Source organism: Cyprinus carpio, chromosome B7, assembly GCF_018340385.1.
Source record: "Cyprinus carpio isolate SPL01 chromosome B7, ASM1834038v1, whole genome shotgun sequence".
Lineage (NCBI taxonomy): Eukaryota > Metazoa > Chordata > Actinopteri > Cypriniformes > Cyprinidae > Cyprinus > Cyprinus carpio.
This window is the reverse complement of record NC_056603.1, coordinates 24,446,553-24,469,145: the sequence shown is the minus strand read 5'-3', so window position 1 is coordinate 24,469,145 and position 22,593 is coordinate 24,446,553. Positions and strand designations below refer to the sequence as shown.

The following is a 22,593-nucleotide window of genomic DNA, read 5'->3' as shown; positions in this document are numbered from 1 at the left end:
ACAGATTCTCTATGGGGTTCAGGTCAGGAGCGTTGCTGCAATTGAGCACAGTAATACCATGGTCAGTAAACACATTACCTGTGGTTTTGGCACTGTTGAGCAGGTCGTGCTGAAAAACGAAATCTTCATCTCCATAAAGCTTTTCAGCAGATAATGAAAGTGCTCCAAAATCTCCTGCAGCTGCATGACCCTGCCCTTGATAAAACCTTTGGCAAAGACCATCATACTGTGGGTACTTGACAAGGCATTTTGGCATTTCCTTCTTCTTCCTCCAGACTCTGGCACCTTGATTCAGAATGGACATGCAAAACTTTGCTTTTCATCCGAAAAAAGTACTTTGGACCACTGAGCAACAGTCCAGTGCTGCTTCTCTGTATCAGGCGCTTCTGCCGCTCAAAAGCATGTGCACGGTGGCTCTGGATGTTTTACTCCAGACTCAGTCCACTGCTTACGCAGGTACCCCAAGGTCTGGAATCGGTCCTTCTCCCCAATGTTCCTCAGGGTCCGGTCACCTCTTCTCGTGTGCAGCAGCGTTTTTTTGCCACACTTTTTCCTTCCCACAGACCTGTCCCAGAGGTTGGACTGATGGCACTCACTAGGCCTATTCGTCTTCAGAAATTCATATGTCAATGATGGCCTTCTGGGTTAAACCTCTTACCATGATTGGGTTTTGAGTAATGAACCAGGCTGGGAGTTTTTAAAAGCCTCAGGAATCTTTTGCAGGTGATTTAATTAGTTGATTCAGATGATTAGGTTAATAGCTCGTTTAGAGAACCTTTGTCATGATATGCTAATTTTTTTATAAAAAAATTCTAATTTTTCAAGAACTACATGCAAAAAACAAGGAGAAGCAGAGAAGACTGAAATATTTCATGGTGTGCAATGAATCTAAAATATTGCTTCATATAGTGGCTGGAGAGAGAGAGAGAGTGAGCCAATCAATCAAACTCTTCTAGACTTCTGTAGCTAGTAACAATTCCCAGAGAGAGAGAGAGAGTGAGCCAATCAATCAAACTCTTCTAGACTTCTGTAGCTAGTAGCTAGTCTCATACAATGTACAGTATATTGGAGTGTTAGTAATGGTTTTGAACTTTAAAGTGCCCTGTGAATGGTTTTGAACCCCATAACCCCAGCAGCCCCCCCCCCAACACAACCCCCTTTCTTTCTTTTATACATTGGTACCTCATATTACTTTTTTATGTTTTCTTTTGTTCCAGAGCAGTGACTCAAGATAAATGCATGTGGTCTATTAACTTTTGTTTTGCACCGTTTTCCTTTTGTTCTCTCCCTCCGGCTGTCCTCCTCAGATTAATTAGGAGTAATATATCAGTCATTTTAATCATTTTAGACATGACTGGAGGGAAATTCACATTTGTGGGTAAATTTTTCTCCCTCCTTCTTTCTCTTTCTTTTGTCTGTCATTTATATATACACATAAAGATACACATTCTCCCTTCTTATGAGTAACACACACACACACCTGTTCTTCTTCCTTTCCTCCAATTAGAATATACATTTTATGAAAATATTAATTACATTTAACTTCCATACATGTTATTGGTTTGAAAGATTTTTTGAGGAAAGTTTTTGTAGTGCAATGTTTTTGTCGCATCATCTGTATGTATAGCTTGGCCTCCATTCATTCATTCATTCATTCATTCATTCATGGACATCTTAAGAGCTGAAAAGAAAGGTACCTTCCACTCAGAGGATGAGGAACGAGAGAAAGAGAGGGAAATGTGGGACTGGATTTAGTTTCGCAGCAAAAAGAAAGCACAAGCATGAGAGAAAGAGATCCTGTCCCTGCTGCGGTGGCTTTTCAAAGCATGTCACGAGCAGACACTGATTTCCACTCAGCGACAATAAAAGTCAGTGACAGCCGCCTCTCTAAATCCTCATTGACCTGTTATGTATAATGGGCTTTACAGAAGGACTTGGCTCTGGGAATCTTTTCTCACATCGAGGGTTTAAAGGAGGAACAGTAGACCATGATGATTTGGAAACAAAGTGCATTCTACAAGTTGTGCATTTTTTCCCCTTTCATTCTCACTTGGATCGTTTTTCAGTGCAGAGAACCGATTAGATGCTCACATGAATGAAGAGATGTTTGCTGGGATTATCAGAGGAATATATCTGCAGGAAATTAAGATCCTGTTTCCAGAACTCAGTCTTATATCCAGAAGGGTTTCTTGAAATTTCTTGAAATAAGATCCCAAAAGAGGAGCATTGTATCGAGGAGGAGTTTTGTGTTTGGCACTACACAAATTGTGAATTAACAATATGATACAAATCAAAGAGTGTTAATACTTTATAAATGATGTAAATGAATACTTTTATTCAGCAATGATGCATTAAATTGATCAAAACAAATACATCAAATAAAAAGCATCAAATAAATGCTTTTTAAAGGGATACTCCATCCCAAAATGAAAATTTTGTCATTAATCACTTTACCCCCATGTCGTTTCAAACCCGTAAAAGCTCTGTTCATCTTCAGAACACAGTTTTAACATATTTTGGATGAAAACCTGGTGGCTTGAGACTGTCCCATTGACTGCCAAGTAAATAAACAGTGTCAAGGTCCATAAAAGTTATGAAAGTCATCATCAGAATACTCCTTGCGCATGCCTGTGGTGCGGATTACACAGAAGAGCATATGGTTCAATCTTTCTATCACAGTTAAATATTTTATTATCCTAAATGCATTTATTATAAGGAACTAACTAAATTGTGTTTAAAGCAAGTAAGAGAGGATGAGTGTGAGCTCTGGTTCAGGCAAGAGGAGCTGCTGCATGCTAATCAGAAGTGTTCATATTCATATACTGACCAAACCCTGCAAGCTGTATTGAGTAGTAGATAGAGAATTTAGAATCTTTCTGGCTAATTTTTGTCTCTGTTGTCCCTTCATCCCTTTGTAGAGAATGCCTATAATGCTAAATGTATTTCTACCCAACTTACTGATGCATTGCACACAAGTCCATGTATTCCACAGGAAAGTTTTTATGTATTTAAGCATACATTATCTCTTAAGCATTAGCCAGACATTAGTCATCTCTGTGTGGAATCTGAGTGAAGATCAACCCAAGCTGTTGAGGCCTAAACTACTTCTCCTGCTTTCCTCACGGGACCTCAGCTTCTAAAAAACACCAAGATTATGACTAAACCTGTACAGACAACCGCACTGGACTTTTAGTTTAGATTAAGCTGGTGTTCGGAGAGCACTAACCCACATTCCAGGCTGATTCATTGGTCCCACCATTTTGTTTAGTCTGCTCAATCACATTATAAAGTGCTTTTTGTGATTCCCCTTTAATGTTCAGTTGCCATGATATCCAGTGTACACACTGCCATCATCTCTCACATCTTTATTTCAAATGAGAGGACTAAAGAGCAAAGTAAATAGAAGGTTTAATTAAACTCTGATCACATGAGGCTTGATTTGCATAAGAAGTTGGCCCTGTGCATGTATTTGTGGGTGAATAAGAGAAAGAAATTAGGCACATAAAGAGTGATATACAGACCAAAGAAGAATAAAAGCAGACTGGGATGGGCTGAGACTCTTGGCTCACCGTTTCTTTGCCTTTCACCCTCGGCTCTCACAGAAGCCGTTTGGTGTATCATTGTAACACCATGCCTCAGTTTAACAATAGACCAAGTGTCAGGAGTACACTGGACCATCTTCTTTATTACGACTACAGTTAAACAGGTTAATCTGGACATGGAGCTGTTTTTGTGAGAGAGGGAAAATAAAGAAAAAGTAATGCTTTTTATGTCTGTATAAACCAATCAAAAAATGCGTAAGCGTGTGTGTAATGTTTCAACTGTGAGAGCCAGTAGTGAGACAAATGAGGTTTCTCTGGATTTTATTTGACATAATCAAGCAATGAAACCAATTCTCGTGTCCTCTGTAAACCTTTTTTGTAATAAGCTTTGAAGAAGGAAGTCTGCATTTTCAAAAGAAACAAGCATCATTTTTTCCGAAATGAATCTTTGTGTTATGTAATGTCACAATGTTCCCATGCTCATAGGATTGACTGTTGTTTTGTGTTGTTCCAGGAGCTGCTTATTCAATTCTTCAGGGATGGTCACAGGATGATGATTTCACTGTGGAGCTGTTGAGGAGGAGACGCTGGCTTCTCCTGGAGCCTCTTCCAATGGAAAGTAACAAAGCCAGTCAAGACAGTTTGAAGCCTGAGCCTCATAATGACGACGCAGACAACAGCTCCCAAATAATGGTACCCTTTATACTTTTTTTCTAAGAGGCCATTCACACAGAATGCCTTTTTCCAGCCATTCCAGCGTTCTAAAAATGAGGTGCGAAAGTTCAACTTTTAAAAAAACAGACCCAGGTTATCAAACCCCGGGTGGTGAAAATGAAAATTCAAACCCCAGGTGATAAAAATCAAAATCCCGAAATTAATTAATAGACCTAATTTCATCCCAACACCCTCTCATCTTCTTCATCTTCTGAACACAATTTAAGATATTTTTTAATGAAATCCAAGAGCTTTCTGATTATGAAAGTACATCGATAAAATAGTCCAAAAACAAAAATAATGACTTGTGTGCAAAGAAAACAAAAATAATGATGGATTGGAGTTTAGCGAACAAGTCAGTGCTCAAGCATTAAGGCGAAAGTGTTGAAAACTAGTAAATGAAGGCGACACAGACAGAAGGCTGTTCTAATGTTACATGATCTTTCCCAAGCATTCCAATATGGAAATATTTTTATAACAGCATGAGCTGCTTAAAATAAATATCAACATGATTGATATTCAAAATGGTAAGCAAGCTCTGCTTTGTTTAAATTTCGTATATCTGCGTATATCTCGTATATCCTTGTTTCGCTTTCTCTTTTTAAACGACGAATATTTTATATTGATAGCTACTGATATAGACAGTTAATTGCTCTCACGCATGCGCAGAACGCAGGTGTTAGTTTACTGATGGCTGTAGTCTGTGTGGTTTGTTTAAGTGCAGATTTTGGTTCAATGCTGCCGACGCGAGGCGCCGCTAGTTCTTTGAAGTCGGATTGGTGTGTCCTGGCCTTTACGGGTATTTCATATCCTTAAAAAAAAACTTTATTAACAAAATGTAGCTTTAACAACAAAATAAACAAACAACAAAAAATGCTACATTATGTTGCTTTATCTATCTATCTATCTATCTATCTGAGGGACCATGCCATGCTGGTGACTGGAGTAATGGCTACTGAAAATTCGGCTTTACCTCAGTGGCTGGGCTAATTAAACTCTAATGTGCACAATGAGCAGTTGTACATCCATCTATGTGATCATTTTAACCATATGAAAAACATCATGCACATGTTTTTTTAGTATTGAATTAATTTGCCACATGATGATTACTTCAAAGCTCTGTGTGTATACAGTATGCAGTTGCAAATTTTTTTGTCCACTGCCATATTCTTTTGATGTTGCTTTACAAGGTCTGTGTGATGGAGTTTTAGTGTTTGAACTCCTACCAGCTCCCATGTACAAACACATTCCTGTATAAACACTCATAGACACATACACCTGTGCATCATTTATTTCACACACAACAAAGTGCTTCTGTCATTTTTTATTTTGTGAGTTTCAAAGGACTGAATTTCTATAGCTTTTTATGACATGGCCTCAGGCTTTAGTTAAGGCTTTTAGGTTTTTGTTTGCTTTATTTCAGCCTGTGTCGCTCTGCTTTTGCACTTTAACAGATTAAACTGTCAAAGTTTATGTACCTTATTTTCACCTCTCCTTAACTTTGACACATTTCTTTCTTTATGAGAATTGTGTTATTCATATAGTTCCATGCTGAATTCCTCAGTGCCAGGCTGTTTGATAAGACAGTGCAGACATTTATGATCGAGTGTTTTCCTCGTAGGGTTTTACAGACAGCCTTGCTTTGCTCAGTAAACAACAATAGATCAGTCTGGGGCGATTTCATTCAAGCTCTAAGTGTCTTCTTTTGTATTGTTATTTTGTCATGCATCATGTCTTCCACTCACAGAGCATGCGTCCATACAGGAATTCATATATATTCGTAATGGTAGATTTTTAGCTTTTTTGTCTTTATTATGACAGGACAGTGGAGCAGAGACAGGAATTGATTGGAGAGGAGAAAAGGGAACGGAATCAAATTCAAACTTGGTTCATCCGAAACACTGTTACTCTATATATCATGAATAATCATGTCACACTCATAGCCCTTGGTCATGTGATCAAGTGTTTTTGTCATGCATTAGACTAATTGTTAGACAAAATATTAATTTTGGTTTGTTTTTTGAAAGCCACAGATGTATAATAATTGGATCACTGATGATGGCCTTTGTAGAAAATAATTTGTAATGGTCAGTAAATTGAAGGATACAATTTCTCTAAGTTGATTTTCTTTCCGTTAGCTGATCATGTTCTTCTGTCCCTGTCCAAAGCATTATGCTGTTACTAATCAGCAGTCATCATGGGTTGTGTTTCTCCTGGCACTCAGATTTTCCGTCCATTTGCTTGGCATATGTAACCTGCAGAATTGTTTTTTTAGTTAAACCGTCAAAGTTTTTATATTGTCACTTTTGCTCGTAAATATATATACAGTACAAGGAACTTCTGATTGCAAGTACTGTATGTGTACACTCACATACTGTACATTAAACCACACATATCTAAACACATACAGTATATGCCTTATTTATTATGACCTTGTGTCTCAATCACCCCTTTCTCAAATCTCTCACCCAGCTGGTGAAATGATTTACTCCTTGTTCTTTTCACCTAAGTGGATATGAAGAACTGGCTAAAAGAACTCACTTGACCCTTTTGCTGTTTTGTTATCATCATCTTTTCCAGGCAGAGGCTAGACAGCTATACAGGTGCTGCTGAGAAACCTCTTAGTGACCCTCATAAATATGTGCTCAGCGTTACATACATATAAACAAACAGAGATTGGCTCAGTCTTTTGTAAACACGCCTCTCTTCATTTTTTCTTTCGGGAGAGTATCTGGGTGTTTTTTATACTGAAAGACCTGAAATGGTATTTGTTTGTGTTGCGATAATCAGAAAGGGCTTGTGACCCTTGGTTGCTAAAAGCCTACCATAAACAAATATGGATTGTGTTGGGGTGTTTATTAAAGGGATAGTTCACTGAAAAGTGAACATTTCTGTTGTTAATTACACGGTCATGCTGTTCCAGTCCTGTATGATTTTCTTGACACTAAGTATTGTGTCCTTTAACCTGACTGGTTGTCTGGTATCTCTCCACAGGAGGACACAGATCATGACTACTACACCTCAAAGACTTATGGCCCCAGTGACCCTATGAGCAAAGAATTATGGGTAAATATCGATCAGATGGACAAGGAGAAGGTAAAGATTCATGGCATCCTGTCCAATACACACCGACAAGCAGCGGTAAGACAGCATTCATTTATTCATCCATTCATCATCGCTCATACACAAATAGAAAGCAGTACACATCTTCTGAAATGCAAATGATACAAATGACTACATTTAAGAACAATTACTGTTCACTTTTTGAAAAAAAAAATCCTTTTATTTGACGCTTGTGGATGGGTTTGTCTGTTTGTGTGGGTTATGAAAGTAACAGACCAAGTGTTGATCCTCAAATGCCACATTTCTCTGAAATGGGATCAGATTTTGGTGTGTCGCCATCCCATTACTGGAACAGACTGCGATATCCTCACATTGCACTTTCCAAACAAAAGAAACCACAGCGGAGAAGCAAACCATGGATTTAGGACAGAAGTCAAATTTATTAGCAGAGTTATGTTTGCTTTAGCCGACCACAGAATGAGTCCATAGAGTCTGTCTAGATCTACACTTGCTGTATGTTTTATTATAATCACTGCCTCTCTCTCGCTGTCTCCGATTAATAGTTTTATATTGATTCTGCTTATTGTTTAGATCTTTTTATAATTGCAAGCTAAACTTGGTCTTGTTTTCATCCTCAGCGGGTCAATCTCTCCTTTGATTTTCCATTTTATGGGCATTTGTTGCGAGAGGTCACTGTTGCAACCGGCGGTAAGTAAACTGTCCTCCTGTGTGTGATGTGTGCAGCACAACCAATGATGAGGTTATAAGAGAGCGTCTGCCTGCCTTCATGCGATATGAGTATTATACGGCTGAAGCAGAACATATGATGTACATGAGCTTAAAGAGGAATATATAATTGATTGGTTCTTGCTTGTAGGCATAAGAGCTTGACTGTGAGTCACAGTGTTCTAGCGGATCAGGCTGTGTTTATCAGCTGTGAGAGGTTTTCTCTTAATAACAGCTGACCGTGCATGCTGGAGATATGAGGGCATGTGTGGGGATTTTTATTATGATTGCTGTCCATGTGACTCACTGGCTGCTGGAATGTGTCTAAGATGAAGCTGTGAGAGTGAGGGAAAGATAGAGACAGAAAACAGCCATATAATTTCTCCCTGTAATTACATCAGTCATCTCTCTGCGGTGAAACACAAGTGATCTGAATTTCCCAGTGAAGCCGTGTTTTCAGGAGCGAAAAATAATGCGCTGTATAAGAGGTACTTTTCCTGCTTTAAGAATTTGTAATAAACAGAACTGGAAAATGTTTGCTAAACTATTCAAATCTGAGTGTTTATTTACTTTAAGGGCACATAGCCTGCCTTGTTGGCAAAGGCATTTTGTAGTAACTCTGTTGTCTCGTTCAATCAGACAAAATTGATAAAGAAACCCAAAGAGTAAGGACAGTGGATTTAGTGGACAGTGGATTTCCGATCACATTCTTCTCTCTGTTCCCATATCATATCAACTGGAAGTGACTTATTTTGAGTAAAAATGGAGAAAATATTTGAGAAGTGGAAATAAAGTGCCAAATGGGTATTTAATAGACCTTTAATTGAAATTGGATTGTGGTATACTCACATTGATGGGCTGGCACATTGACCCCCTCGAATTGTTAACATGTGGTCCACTTCTTGGATATCCGAGGACAAGTTAACTGATCTTTTCTTGTGTTGTCAAATAATAGTGAGCCCTGTCTTAATTATTTTACTTTTATTAAATTTAATATAATGAGTTTTTAAGTGCTCTGTTTACAGGGTAAGCAAAGTTGGTCTGCTTAGTCCAGGTTGGCTAAATTACTGTGGAAAGATTTGCATTGATTTAAGCAGACAAATGCTGAAGACACATTTTAGATTATGTATGTGTGGAAGGTCCTCTCCCCTTTCTGTGAGTGGGATGGACGGAGGCATTTATATGGCTAATTAGAGTATTAATCACTTTGGAGACAGGCCAGGGCTGTTTGCCAGGATGCATAGATGAGAAAGGAGGAAACCACAGAGATAAAGAGTAGAAAGACAAGCACATGTTCATGCATTGGTGCCAAAAAAACTTTTTTTTTCACATAAACAAAATGAGTGGTTTTATCTTAATTACATCCCGAAGATCACATTTGAAATGTATTTTTATTATTATTTGATATTATGTATATGTATGGTATAGGTTTATAGATGATGTGTGTGTTTGTGTTTGTGTGTTTTCAGGGTTCATCTACACAGGAGATGTGGTTCACCGAATGTTGACAGCAACACAATATATCGCTCCACTTATGGCAAACTTTGACCCCAGCCTCTCCAGAAACTCAACTGTCATCTATTTTGATAATGGTAAGAGACAGACACACTGGGCTGTGTGTGTGTGTGTGTGTGTGTATGTGTGAGAGAGACAGAGGGTTTCCTATCTGACAGAAATATTTAATGGAAAAATATACTGGAACAGAAATATCCAATATATATATCTGTCAGACCTTCCCATCTTCAAATACACACACCTATCAAAAACACTGTACCTTGACTTGCCATAAATCAAATGTGTCATGTTGTTTTCCGGACGCTCTTGTTTACAGAGGTGATCAGAAGCTGAAACTGTATTATTAGTAGAGAATAAAAATGGATTCTCATTAGTATGTAAAATTATATTTACATGTTACATAAATGTGTGCATGTTTCTTAGGAACTGCTTTGGTTGTCCAGTGGGATCACGTCCATCTTCAGGATTCTTATAATCAAGGAAGTTTCACCTTCCAGGCCACATTACACAGCGATGGACGGATTGTCTTTGCTTACAAAGAGGTCTGAAGGCTATTTTTTCTTTTCTTCCTCCATATGTCTTTCATCCTGTTTTCAATTTCTCTCTCTGTCTGTGACATGGCTTTTCTGTGATTACTTCCTGTTCCATCAGAGTTTGTGTGATTGTGTCAATGTCACTCTCTTTTAAATTTGCAAAATACAAACATGGTCAGGTACCATGTGATGGCAAAGTATCCAGTACAATTAAAATATTCCAACAGTTTCACAAATCATGTGCAGTCATGTGTGAAATAAATGAATCCATTTTAATCATCAAATAAATCAATTATATTCAACATTTTTATGTATTATGTATTATATTATACAAATATATACATGCATAATATTTATATTATATTTATATATAAAAAATATTGTAACCTTGTAGTCAAAGACATTCTTGTAAATGCTGTTGAGAGTTATTGTTGATTATTGCAAAACATATTCAGCCCACAAACCTCGCAAATCATGTGCAGTCAAATGTGACATGCTTGAAATGCATGAAATCCATTTTAATCATCAAATAAATCAACTATATTTAACCTTTTTATATATATTTTTATGTACTCTGTTTCATATTATATACATATATTATTTAAATATAATTTATTGTTCTGTATTTATTATATACATATCTAAATTTATAATATATATATTCTCTCTCTCTCTCTCTCTCTCTCTCTCTCTCTCTCTATATATATATATATATATATATATATAAATATATATATATATAAATATATATACATTACACACACACACTATTTAGTGTTATGCAGAATAAAATATGTAGCGCTGTAGATAAAAATATTAAAAGAAATATTGTAACCCTCTAGCCAGAAGACATTCTTTTAAATGCTGTTTAGATTTATTTGATTATTGCAAAGCATATTCAGCCCACAAACTTCCTAAATGAATTAGGCTTCTCCCTCTCCCCATGTCTCTGCTCACTCCATTTCTTTTTTATTTCTTTCTTTCTTGCTTGCTTGCTTTCTTGTCTTCCTTTTTTGCTTTGTCGCTTTCCTTCTAGCTGTCTAACTAGCCATCTAACTTCACCTCCTCAGGTCGATGATGGATGAATTAACTAGTATGTGCTTTCATTTCAGGTCCCGGTGCAGATTGCAAAGATCAGCTCTGTCAATCATCCGGTGAAGGTTGGACTGTCTGATGCCTTTGTGGTGGTCCATAAGATTCAGCAGATCCCCAGTGAGTCAACGTGACACGTAACTCCAGTAAACCATCTGCATTCTGTATTCCAAGTGTGTGTGTTTTTGGAGATTACAGTTGATGACTAAATTTGACAGGTGCTATTCCGCCCATCAGAAAGTATGTTTGAGAATGTTTGTTCTGACAGTCGATTACTTCAGGGATGATCTCAAAGCTCCATCCTCCTCCCTTCTCAAGCTGTCTGTTTGTTGTCTGGTGTGCCAAGCAAGGAAAAGCCTTTGATGTCGTAGTAACAGTGAGCCCAGCAGGACCAAACCCGGCTGCGCTGGAGAAACAAATTTAGCAGATAAATATGTCTGGAGTTGGGCAGCGAGTGAGTGTGGGAGAGAACAGGAGGAGAGGATATGTTTGCTGTCAGGACATCATGAATGGAGGCTCATGATTTTCCATGACAGCTTATTCTCTCCGAGTGTATGTGAGTCTGTGTTTGTTTGGGACTGTCTGCTGTGAAAGGGCAGGATTTGCATCATTCTGTCTGTCTGTCTGTTACAATATGAAAAAGAGAGAGACAGCTCTGAGGGGAAGGAGAGAGTGGGGAATGAGATGGAGTGATTTAAGAGCGGTAATAGCCTGCGTGGGTCTCGCCTCTCTTTCACTAATTAGTGTCTGGAGACTCATCAGGTGACACTGTTTAAGATGCATAAGCACACACATGCGTATCTCCAGGCATTATCAGCATGCTACGAAGGAGTTTTGTGACACCCCATGGGCAAGAAATGTAATTACCCACAGGAAGAGAAAAACAGCCTGTACCGAACAAGCTACAATTTCCTGTCTTAAAGTTTAGTAGCTCTTTTATGTATTAATACTCCAATGATGTAGGTTTCAGCAAGGTCAGACAGTTACTTCCTCAGCTGTACACATACACATTCGTTTTATCAGACAGATTTTCCCCTGCTTTAAACATTCATCCAGAGAGGCGAAACATGAAAAGCCATATACGCACCCACAAACACACACTCATTGGTTTCATTCTATTAAAAGGCCAGTGTTTTTATACAGAGGTAACCCTAACTCTTTACACAAACCTTTAGACATCAATAAACTTGATTTGTGAGCCTTTTACATATCAAGAACCACTGAAAATTTTGGGTTTTTTACATGTTTCACTAAATTTGCAGAGAGATTTTCAAAACACTTTCTTTATAGTTAGTTTAATCAAACCTACACGCACACATACACATAGAAATCCTGCTACAGTACCCATCCTCTCTTCATTCTAATTCAATTTTCCATTTCATTGCATTTAGGTAATTCAGCTACCAGTCACGTAGATGATGTATTACTAGATGCATCTGTATGTGCAGTTATATCCATGCATGCGTGTACATGCATTTGATCCAGGGTGTGTCGATGATGGGGGGCTTAACTTTAACTCAAAGACTATTATATACTGAAGTACTCTCAGATGTAGGTTGATCAACCAATATGTTTAAATTATGAAAAGTCTCTCTGTCTTCAAGGGATTCGTAGGGAGTATGAGTACTGCATAACCAATGCACAGTTCACTTAAGGCCAATTCACACTGCACCAACAGAAGCTAACTAACTGTAACTGACATGTTTGTCGGGTTTTGTCTGATAAGTGTGTTACTCCATCGGTTTCTGTTGCCATTGGTCAGTGCATGTTTTCACAGACTAAACATGTTGAATCAGCATTTGTCTGTAAATGACAATAATACAATATGAAATACTTGTGGCAGTATCATGCAGTGGTGTTCTGAAGCAAACTCCACACTTTTTTTTTAATCTAGTATAAATTCATGTTCCAGTTACAATTAATGTTGACACATTTTCCAGGTTAAATAAATAAATAAACATTACACTAAAATAACTGGAAGCAGATTATGACAGAAGCCTTTAACATTCAAGTTAAAAAATGCCCAAACAATTAAAAAATAAGGTGAATTAAACAAGTTAAATGTACTGTAAATGTATTCAAAATGGCAATTAAGAGGTGACGTACATGAGAAGACAAATGCTGTTACTCTCTTTCTATTTGCTTGTGCTACAGAAGTTTCAACTACCCAAATGCTTCAAATGGTGAATGTAATGTGTGTTTGTTTGGCTCTAGATGTGCGGAGGAAGACTATATATGAGTATCACAGAGTAGAGCTGCTAAAGACCAAAATTACAAGCGGTACAGCTGTAGAAATGATGCCACTACCCAGTAAGCCAATGGACACACACAATATACATGCACCCACAAACATTATGTTCTTGGTAATAGAACTATAGAAAAATTATGTGATGTACCTAATAGAGGCTTATTTTGTTGTACCTCTTTATCTGCAATGTCAGATTTTATATTAGATTTTTTTATAACAAATTAAATGGAAATCCAGTTCATTGTTCTATTAGCCTTTTGCTGTATTCATGATTGATTCTGTGCCGATGCATTTTGTATGTCTTTTTTTCTTTTCCGCAGCATGTCTTCAATTCACAAGCTGCACTTCTTGCATAGAATCACAGATTAACTTCAACTGCAGCTGGTGTCACCGGCTCAATAGGTGAGAAAACAAACCTCTCTTCATCCGTCTCTCTTTCCCTATTCTAATGTCATTTTACTGTTCTCAGACCGCTTGCCTTGAGGTGGTGCAATGAACGAGGGGAGTAATTTACATTTTACAAGTTCTGTCAGCAGTTGCTGAAACACAAGCACTCTCAACACAGACATTCACAAGATGTGGAGATAATTCACCACTTCTAATTCAGCAGTCACAATGTTACAAGATTGCCTTTGTATATAAAGATGGCCTAAAGATTGAAACGAATTGTAAACATCATGTGTAAAACCATTAACGAAATGTCTCTTGCATTGACTTGCATTACATTTTTCTAAGTAATAGTGCTCTAAATGTTGCAGAGAATCTTTTAAACCAAGACCGCTTTTTTCAGAGAAAGTGAGAAAGAGGGAAAATAAAGTCACATTCCTGCTGATTCATGCCCGGACCCTCACCTCTCAAACCCAGACGGCTTTTCTCTGTAGTTCACATACCAAAGAACAGACGAGACCAAGACACCCGACCTCCTTCTGCTTTATTTTCCTGGCAATCCTTCCATCTGTCTACTCTTTCAATCCCTCACTCTCATTCTCGAGCACATACATGCACACCCACACGCATGCATACACAGGAATATAAAATCCCAGTTGGTGTTTATTGTGAGATTTAGTTTATGACTGGCAGAGAGAGAAAAAGGCCAGTTCGCTTGTGTTAGAGGAGTTTAACTTTTCCCCTTTATCAATTGCATATGTGCTGCACATGTTTATTGAGCTGTAGCATTTTTCAGTGCAGTTTGTAATTTTATAAATCATTACGTACCCAAAATAATGATGCATAGCACAAGCATATCTTTCAATGTCAGTGGGACCTTGGTTTTTCCATCCACTCTAGAAAACCTGCAGAATTGTATAATTAAATCAGAACACTAAGTATGGAATCGTCTCCTGGTAGACAAGGGACTCATGTTCAGACTTCATCAATATGCATAACCATTTTTGTTTGGCTGGAGGTTATGGAGACAATGTAGAGTTAGAAATTGCTGCAGTAATTAAAGCCATTTTTTTCTGGCTTGATTAAGGCTGTGTGTTTGTGTGTGAGAGAGGGAGAGAGTAAAAGAGCAGACTAATGAAACAGTAAATGCAGGTAACTCAGTTGACTTAAGCTAATAACTGACAGTCTGCTCCTCCCAATGCAATTTATCAACAGTTTAGCCCTTGTCTTTAGAGAGAGCAGACGAAGTCTAATCTGATGCAGTTGACACACACAAAAACAAGCTCTAACTGAACTGAAGACCGTAATACTTATATCCTTCATATGTCATTACTCTGAAGTAATGAAATTACTTTAACATATGAGTTTATTAGTAATGATTATGTGCATCAACAACCTAGATTTGCATATTTGGAAAAGCATTCTTTCACCCTGAAGGTCAGATTATATGGATCAGAATAAATTTGAGCTGACTGCATTTGCAGCCATTAACATGTAAATGAGATTATGAAAGGTTGGAGAAGTGCTGACGAAGAATGTGACCGCCGCCATAGGCAACCTCAGATCTACAGACATATAGTTCAGTTTTACTTGTCTTCCTTGTATGATTCATCAGTGCTTGGGGTAACTGCTTGGCAGAGAAAATGAAAGAAAGAGATAATGACCATGACAAAGCTACAAAAGTAAATTACACAAAATCAAATTTGTTCACTGAATAATTAAATCATTTGAAATCTAGTTTGTATGTTTTGCACTTTGGGCAATTTTACTTTCTTCCTAGTAGGGGTTCACTGATACATTTTTGGATAATTATTTTCACGTCATGGCATTTAATCTACCCTAGTGGAAAATAAATATACTTAAATGTATTTAAAATACATTTATTTTATACTAAGTATACTACAAATACAAATAAAAGTGTAGCTAAATGAAAACGTGAAGGTAAAAAAGAAAAAATAAACTATTACAAAACTGCTGCTACTACAAAAGAGCAACAAAATTGTGAAGTAGAAATGAAATGCCTCACAATGCCAGCGGCTGTATTCTGTGGCAAATCTTTGGCCTATAGAGGCTGGTGTGTGTGTGTGTGTGTGTGTGTGTGTGTGTGAGAGAGAGAGAGAGAGAGAGAGAGAGAGAGTTTCAGTCAGTAGCTGCTCTTAGCAGAGCTCTTCCTGTCCGTGGATCATGAAATCTTTCATTTAGACAGTCTGACACACACTATAGTGCCCCCTGCCACCACTGGTCAAGGTGCTTCTTTCCCAAGAGCACATCGTGTGTATAGAGCAGTGTCTTGTGTTTGCTAATGCTGGTGCTCACACACGCTATTACAAGAAAAAAAAGAAACAAAAGAAAGATCTAAGACACACAATTTCCGTAGACGTCGGTTTATATTACCTTATTGCATAAATGAAAGTATTTCTCCCTTGTTTATTTAATAGTTTTGTCCATTAATATCAAATCTTGTATAAAATGATTTGTTTTTCAACTACAAAAAGGAATAGCATCCTTTTGATTTTTGTTTAAATGTAACGGGCTGTGACAAGTGAAATAAAAATCTCACAAAAACACACATACACATAAAAACAACTGGTTTGTTTACCTCCCTTGAAGGGACTGGGCAGCAAATGTGTGTCTTCTCGTCTGACCCCAAAATATCAGAGAGAAACACAGAGGGAGATGTGTGTATGGTGAATTGTAGTAAACTGAAAAGAGATAATATATCATGAAAAGATGAATGGAGAATGGGGAGTTGCAGAAGGATATGGAGTAAGGGAGACTGTATCTCAGCAGACATCAGGAATGCCAAGCAGGCGAGGCTATTGTGCTCCATTCTGCGTGCAAGAAAAAATGAAGGCGGGGAGGAGGAAAAGAAATACTAGCTGTACTGCCTAGTCCTGACTCTATAAGCCAGCATCTATTAGTGATATACTGCTGTAGACAGTCCTCTGTATATTTCACCGTTTTGAATTTCCTGTTCTGGACCACAGTGAACAGAGCATTCTTAATGGAAATTTCTTGGAAGACTCATAAATGAAAATTCATTTCATGATTTACTCGCCCTTTTTGTTGTCTTAAACCCATAAGACTTTTTTTTTTTTTTTTGGAACACACAGTGTTTCTCAGAAGAGTAAAAGGTTTTAAAGGATTTTCTGCACTGGTCAGCCATCTATAAAAGATGGAGATCATGTTTGTGTGTTTATTGGCTGTCTTTAAAATACTAATGACTGCTATAATTTTCATTGACAGATGTTCCAGTGGATTTGATCGCCATCGGCAGGACTGGGTAGATAACAGTTGCCCAGATGAGGTGTGTGTGTGGATGTGTTTTGTGTACAGTAAATCCTAAATCTCTGTGCCTACATGATAGACAAACTCATCTGCAGTTTCCAGAGAAAAAAGGATATGCTATACTCTCTCTCTCTTCCTTTTTCTTGTTTTCTTTCCACCTTGTACAAGGCCATTAGTAATTAGTAACATGTATGATGATGTATTTTAAGTTTTTGACTGTCAACGCTTTCTTTCTTTCTTTCTTTCTTTCTTTCTTTCTTTCTTTCTTTCTTTCTTTCTTTCTTTATTTGCACAAGATGTTTTTGGTTTTGATGTTGGTTTACTTTACTGTATGTACAGACTGGCACCTTTGGCTGTTATTGCCCTTTTGGAATTTGAGCAAAGGGCGGTGAAATCTGTGTTTAGCATATTATTTTATTTTTATTAACTGCACTAATTCAATATGACAGCCCTATGGTTTTTAGATAATTAAATATTGCCATATTTAATGTTACAGTACCAAAATGTATGCCAACATATCCAGCATATCTCAGATCTCATATCTCTTCACCCGTCTTTCATTCACAGACTAAGGATAACGCCTGTGACATCATCAGTACTACCGATCTCAATCTGCTGACCACTACACCAGTTGCTAAGAAGACCACAAGAAACCGAGGAACTACTGAGGCTCAATCCACCCAAGCTCCATCACACATGCCCACCAGCATACCAACAGAAGGTACTGTCATACCAGAATGAACACAAACTGATGTTACAATCCTTTGAGGACAGGAAACCAACGGGTCATTGATCTAAACCATTAGCTACAAGTGACTGCTCCTGGTAAGAATGCAGCAGGACAATGTTAAGAGGGCACAAATGGATTCTACATAAATCAATAGACACGGAAAAAGAAAGGCTTATTTGTGCTTTATGAGTCTGGGGAAAATCAATTTCTGGAGAAGAAACGTTCTGTATTAAAGAACATTCAGAATGTAGCTCAAGGGGTTCAAGAGATAATCATGCTCATCACTAACACTTACAGTAAATACACAGTAAAATACACCACATATCACTAAACTATTGTTTAACTTCGACCTCATGTTGTGTGCTTTGCTCTGTTTTTCTTTGTGACTTGCACAAACACATTATCAGACAGTAAACAACTCGGCATAAATTATAAATGTCGTCTGTGAATTATGAATGCACTCATAAATATTTCAAATCTAGAGGAGCGGTAGTTTTACCCAGATTTCAGAACAAGAAATTCAACTTCTTATTTCATTGTCTTCCTACATATTAGTCTAGCTCACAAGTCGATATGAAGAAGTAGTCTAATTCTTACCTGCTTATTATTGCAGGAGTTCTGCTGTCAGTGTAACACTTGTGTCCTTTTGAGAAATGTTTCCGTCTTTTCTAGACGATGATGTTAGTATTTGTTTCTGTCATGTTTTAAAACGAAAGGCTGGCTAGCTGTGAATACTTGCTGACTTCATGTAAGTCAGTGGCACCACCACTCTTTGTTTTTACAGGCAGGAAAGGATCTGGCTACAAAAAGTATGTTAGTCTCAGGGTTGCCAGGAGTCCACTTAAAGTGATTAACTGCATGAAACAATCTGTTCATGATTAACAGTTTCTCAGAATGCTAAATAAGGCAATGATTTATGAGGTAATTGAAAAGGCATGTATCTCTTGTTTACACTCTCCTTCCTTCATCCCTCATTCATTACTGATTGGTTGTTTCATTAACTTATGTTATTATGACAACAGAATTAAAATGCTGACAGGTCGAACAATCAAGACATTTATGTACATTTAAAGTACATTTACTAGAAAACTGCAATTCTGCTGTGCACTATAAAATTGGAAACCTGTAATTTTGTTGGCATAACTTTATGTGTCCAAGTTGATTCAGTGGGGTTTGACTTAGATAAAATAACCACAAAGCACATTTTATTTGAACACTTTAATATATTATTACAGTCATCTCGAAATACAAACTTTCACATTCTTCTCTTCATCTCTAAGCCTGATCTAACGTATAGCAGCAAATCAGGTGTGTGAATGAAAGCATGTTACATGCTGTAAATGAGAAATTTGATATCTTGTTATAACCCTACTGGCTACAGTGGATACTACAGCAGCATCAGCTGTTATTGTGCCACTTCATTCATTTCCGTTTCAGTTCTCAGAAGAATTGCCTGCAGCAGATGTTGACCTGTCTCTCTCAGACAGGAGCTCTTTAGCTCACTAGAAAGCATATTCAGGAATCTTGGAGTGGATTGCTCATTAATAATTCATTACAAAAACTTGCTCTCCAATCACAGACATATTTTCTAATCTCCTTGATGTGCTCATCACACACATGTGTGACCTATTTACAGCTGTTGATGAGATGTGGGAGTTTTTCATAGTGTATGACGTCAACATGTAAAATTGAGCTTTAATATTTGCTCTCTTTTTCTCTCCCTCCTTCTATTTCTTTTCTCATCTATTTTTATAGATGACACCAAGATTGCACTGCATCTCAAAGACAATGGAGGTAAGATCTTAGCATTGCTGCCATGCAAAATGTTTCTGTGAACTATCAGGCATCACTCTGACCTCACTTTTCTGATAAATAACAGTTATTTTTCCTGCTTATGCCCAAATAGGGTCATACTTGTAACTTGTCTGGTTATGTGTGTATATATGTGGCAGCAAGTACAACATTTTTGACTAAATATCTTTTCCAGGCAGCATTGTTTTGTGCCAGTCCATTTCCTGTCCAACAGCAGATTTTTGTATCATGCCTTTTTCTTCTCTTCTTCCACTCTCTCTGCTTATCACACACAGTCTCTCTCTTTCTCTCTTTATACAGTATATATTCTCTCTTTCCCTCACTCTCTTTTTGTCTTCCCTTCTCTGAATTCCCAGAATTCTGTTAGTAAGATCCAGGTCATGTGTTTTTGATTTGGAGCAAGCTCAGTATTTCTTTACCAGTCGGAAACGGCAGTCAGGGCTTGAACATTTCATCAGTAAAGCAGAAAACAGCACATGCAGCCAGTGGAAACATGTAGCAAGAAGAAAGTGCTATATAACCTTAAGCAGAATAATATGATAATAATAACTAATTAAAGAGATGCAGGTGTATTAGCAATGGACTATCTAAGATGAATATATAATACAGAATTATATTAATTAAAAGGAAAACCTATTCAAAGTAAAAATCTAAACCACCCTAATGATACAAACACAGAATAAAAACATTTTTGTTTTCAAAAGATGGCCATCTGCCTGTATTTGTTTCTGGTGGCAAATGCTAAGTGCTAAGCTTTCCTGGTTTTCACATCAAATGAACCATCTGTACTGAGTTTACACCCTGTCAGAAATATTAAACAAGCCTGCTTTTGCAAGGCCATTTTGATACAATAAAGAAAGAAATATGATTTTTTTATTTGATTGAGGACATGTCTGTTGGATCGGTTGGCAGCTGTCTGTCTGTGTACATATTTCAGTCTGTTATGACATCATGTTTTCTCCAGCACACCAGACATAATGTTCCCTCTATAATCTACAATAGCCAGACTGCAGTCTGTTACAGAATTAAAAAAACATGCACCTTCATGCTAAACCCAAAAAATGTGTTTTGATTTTTTTTTTTGAAGGTAACTTGGGCTCTGTGCCAATTTAACTGGTGCAGCCAACTTCTAATTTAACTAGTGCTGCCAAATGTAACGAGTGCATTTGATTAATGACTGATTTCAACAAAATGTCACCATTAGTTTTACTGGTACCAAACGAAAATGTCACAGTATTATTCAATTCCACTGAAAATGTAGAAAGGTATTTAAAGGCATCAGGTAAATTGTGATAGCTGGTAAGTAACGAAACATTTGTGGAACCCAGAAGTGTTGTTTCACAGCACACTGTCTGCTCACAGTTTTCTGTATTTTGTTTCAGTATGACAGTCATCAAGCCAGGCTGTCTTTGGCTGCCAAGCTTCAGTCTCCCTCTTATTGAAAATAAATTACTTCCCATGCTTAAGTGGTCATGGGCACTTTTGGCTGTAATGACTAACAACAGAAACCCTGCCTCATGATTAGTTCTGCCCTGTAATGTCTGTCAATCATTTTGGTGCCTTTTGGCTAAAGAACTGTATAATACACATTTCATTTGCCTTTTTTTGATAGAAAAAATGGATTTTTACTTTTACAGTAATTCATTTTTTTCAGATTTTCTTGACAGAAATTAGCAAACATTTTGACAAAACATTATAGTTATTCAGCATTATAGCAGTAACATTTTACTCTGGACTTTAAAATTAAAACATGATTACCTGCTCTTAAGAAATATTTTATACTTATATCGTAGAATTATGTCTGTTTGTTGTTGTACAGTCTTTTTCATAGGCATAGAAATACAGGTGCTGGTCATATAATTAGAATATCATCAAAAAGTTGATTTATTTCACCAATTCCATTCAAAAAGTGAAACTTGTATATTATATTCATTCATTACTCACAGACTGATATATTTCATTTGTTTATTTCTTTTACTTTTGATGATTATAAATGACAACTAAGGAAAATCCCAAATTCAGTATCTCAGAAAATTAGAATATTTTGAAAAGGTTCAATATTGAAGACACCTGGTGCCACACTCTAATCAGCTAATTAACTCAAAACACCTGCAAAGGCCTTTAAATGGTCTCTCAGTCTAGTTCTGTAGGCTACACAATCATGGCGAAGACTGCTGACTTGACAGTTGTCCAAAAGACGACCATTGACACCTTGAACAAGGAGGGCAAGACACAAAAGGTCACTGCAAAAGAGGCTGGCTGTTCACAGAGCTCTGTGTCCAAGCACATTAATAGAGAGGCGAAGGGAAGGAAAAGATGTGGTAGAAAAAAAGTGTACAAGCAATAGGGATAACCGCACCCTGGAGAGGATTGTGAAACAAAGTCCATTTAAAAATGTGGGGGAGATTCACAAAGAGTGGGCTGCAGCTGGAGTCAGTGCTTCAAGAACCACTACGCACAGACGTATGCAAGACATGGGTTTCAGCTGTCGCATTCCTTGTGTCAAGCCACTCTTGAACAACAGACAGCGTCAGAAGCGTCTCGCCTGGGCTAAAGACAAAAAGGACTGGACTGCTGCTGAGTGCCACGTTGCTTGAGGTCCAGTGTAAAGTTTCCACAGTCAGTGATGGTTTGGGTTGCCATGTCATCTGCTGGTGTTGGTCCACTGTGTTTTCTGAGGTCCAAGGTCAACGCAGCCATATACCAGGAAGTTTTAGAGCACTTCATGCTTCCTGCTGCTGACCAACTTCATGGAGATGCAGATTAAATTTTCCAACAGGGCTTGGCCCCAGCACAAAGTGCCAAAGCTTCCAGTACTTGGTTTAAGGACCATGGTATCCCTGTTCTTAATTGGCCAGCAAACTCGCCTGACCTTAAAATCTATGGGGTATTGTGAAGAGGAAGATGCGATATGCCAGACCCAAGAATGCAGAAGAGTTGAAG

At 37.6% G+C, this 22,593-nt stretch overlaps 1 protein-coding gene across 2 annotated transcripts in view; it reads left to right on the top strand.

Moving 5' to 3' along the window:
- LOC109059136 (plexin domain-containing protein 2-like) overlaps positions 1-22,593 on the top strand; it is a 47,812-nt gene that overhangs the window by 21,130 nt on the left and 4,089 nt on the right. For both annotated transcript variants that reach the window (XM_042728099.1, XM_042728098.1), the window contains exons 2-12: positions 4,057-4,235; positions 7,251-7,397; positions 7,958-8,027; positions 9,515-9,637; positions 9,984-10,102; positions 11,206-11,305; positions 13,400-13,495; positions 13,754-13,835; positions 17,067-17,127; positions 17,676-17,829; positions 19,594-19,632. In XM_042728099.1, the coding sequence (XP_042584033.1) occupies positions 4,057-4,235; positions 7,251-7,397; positions 7,958-8,027; positions 9,515-9,637; positions 9,984-10,102; positions 11,206-11,305; positions 13,400-13,495; positions 13,754-13,835; positions 17,067-17,127; positions 17,676-17,829; positions 19,594-19,632 (1,170 nt within the window). The remainder of the gene's footprint in view (positions 1-4,056; positions 4,236-7,250; positions 7,398-7,957; positions 8,028-9,514; positions 9,638-9,983; positions 10,103-11,205; positions 11,306-13,399; positions 13,496-13,753; positions 13,836-17,066; positions 17,128-17,675; positions 17,830-19,593; positions 19,633-22,593) is intronic.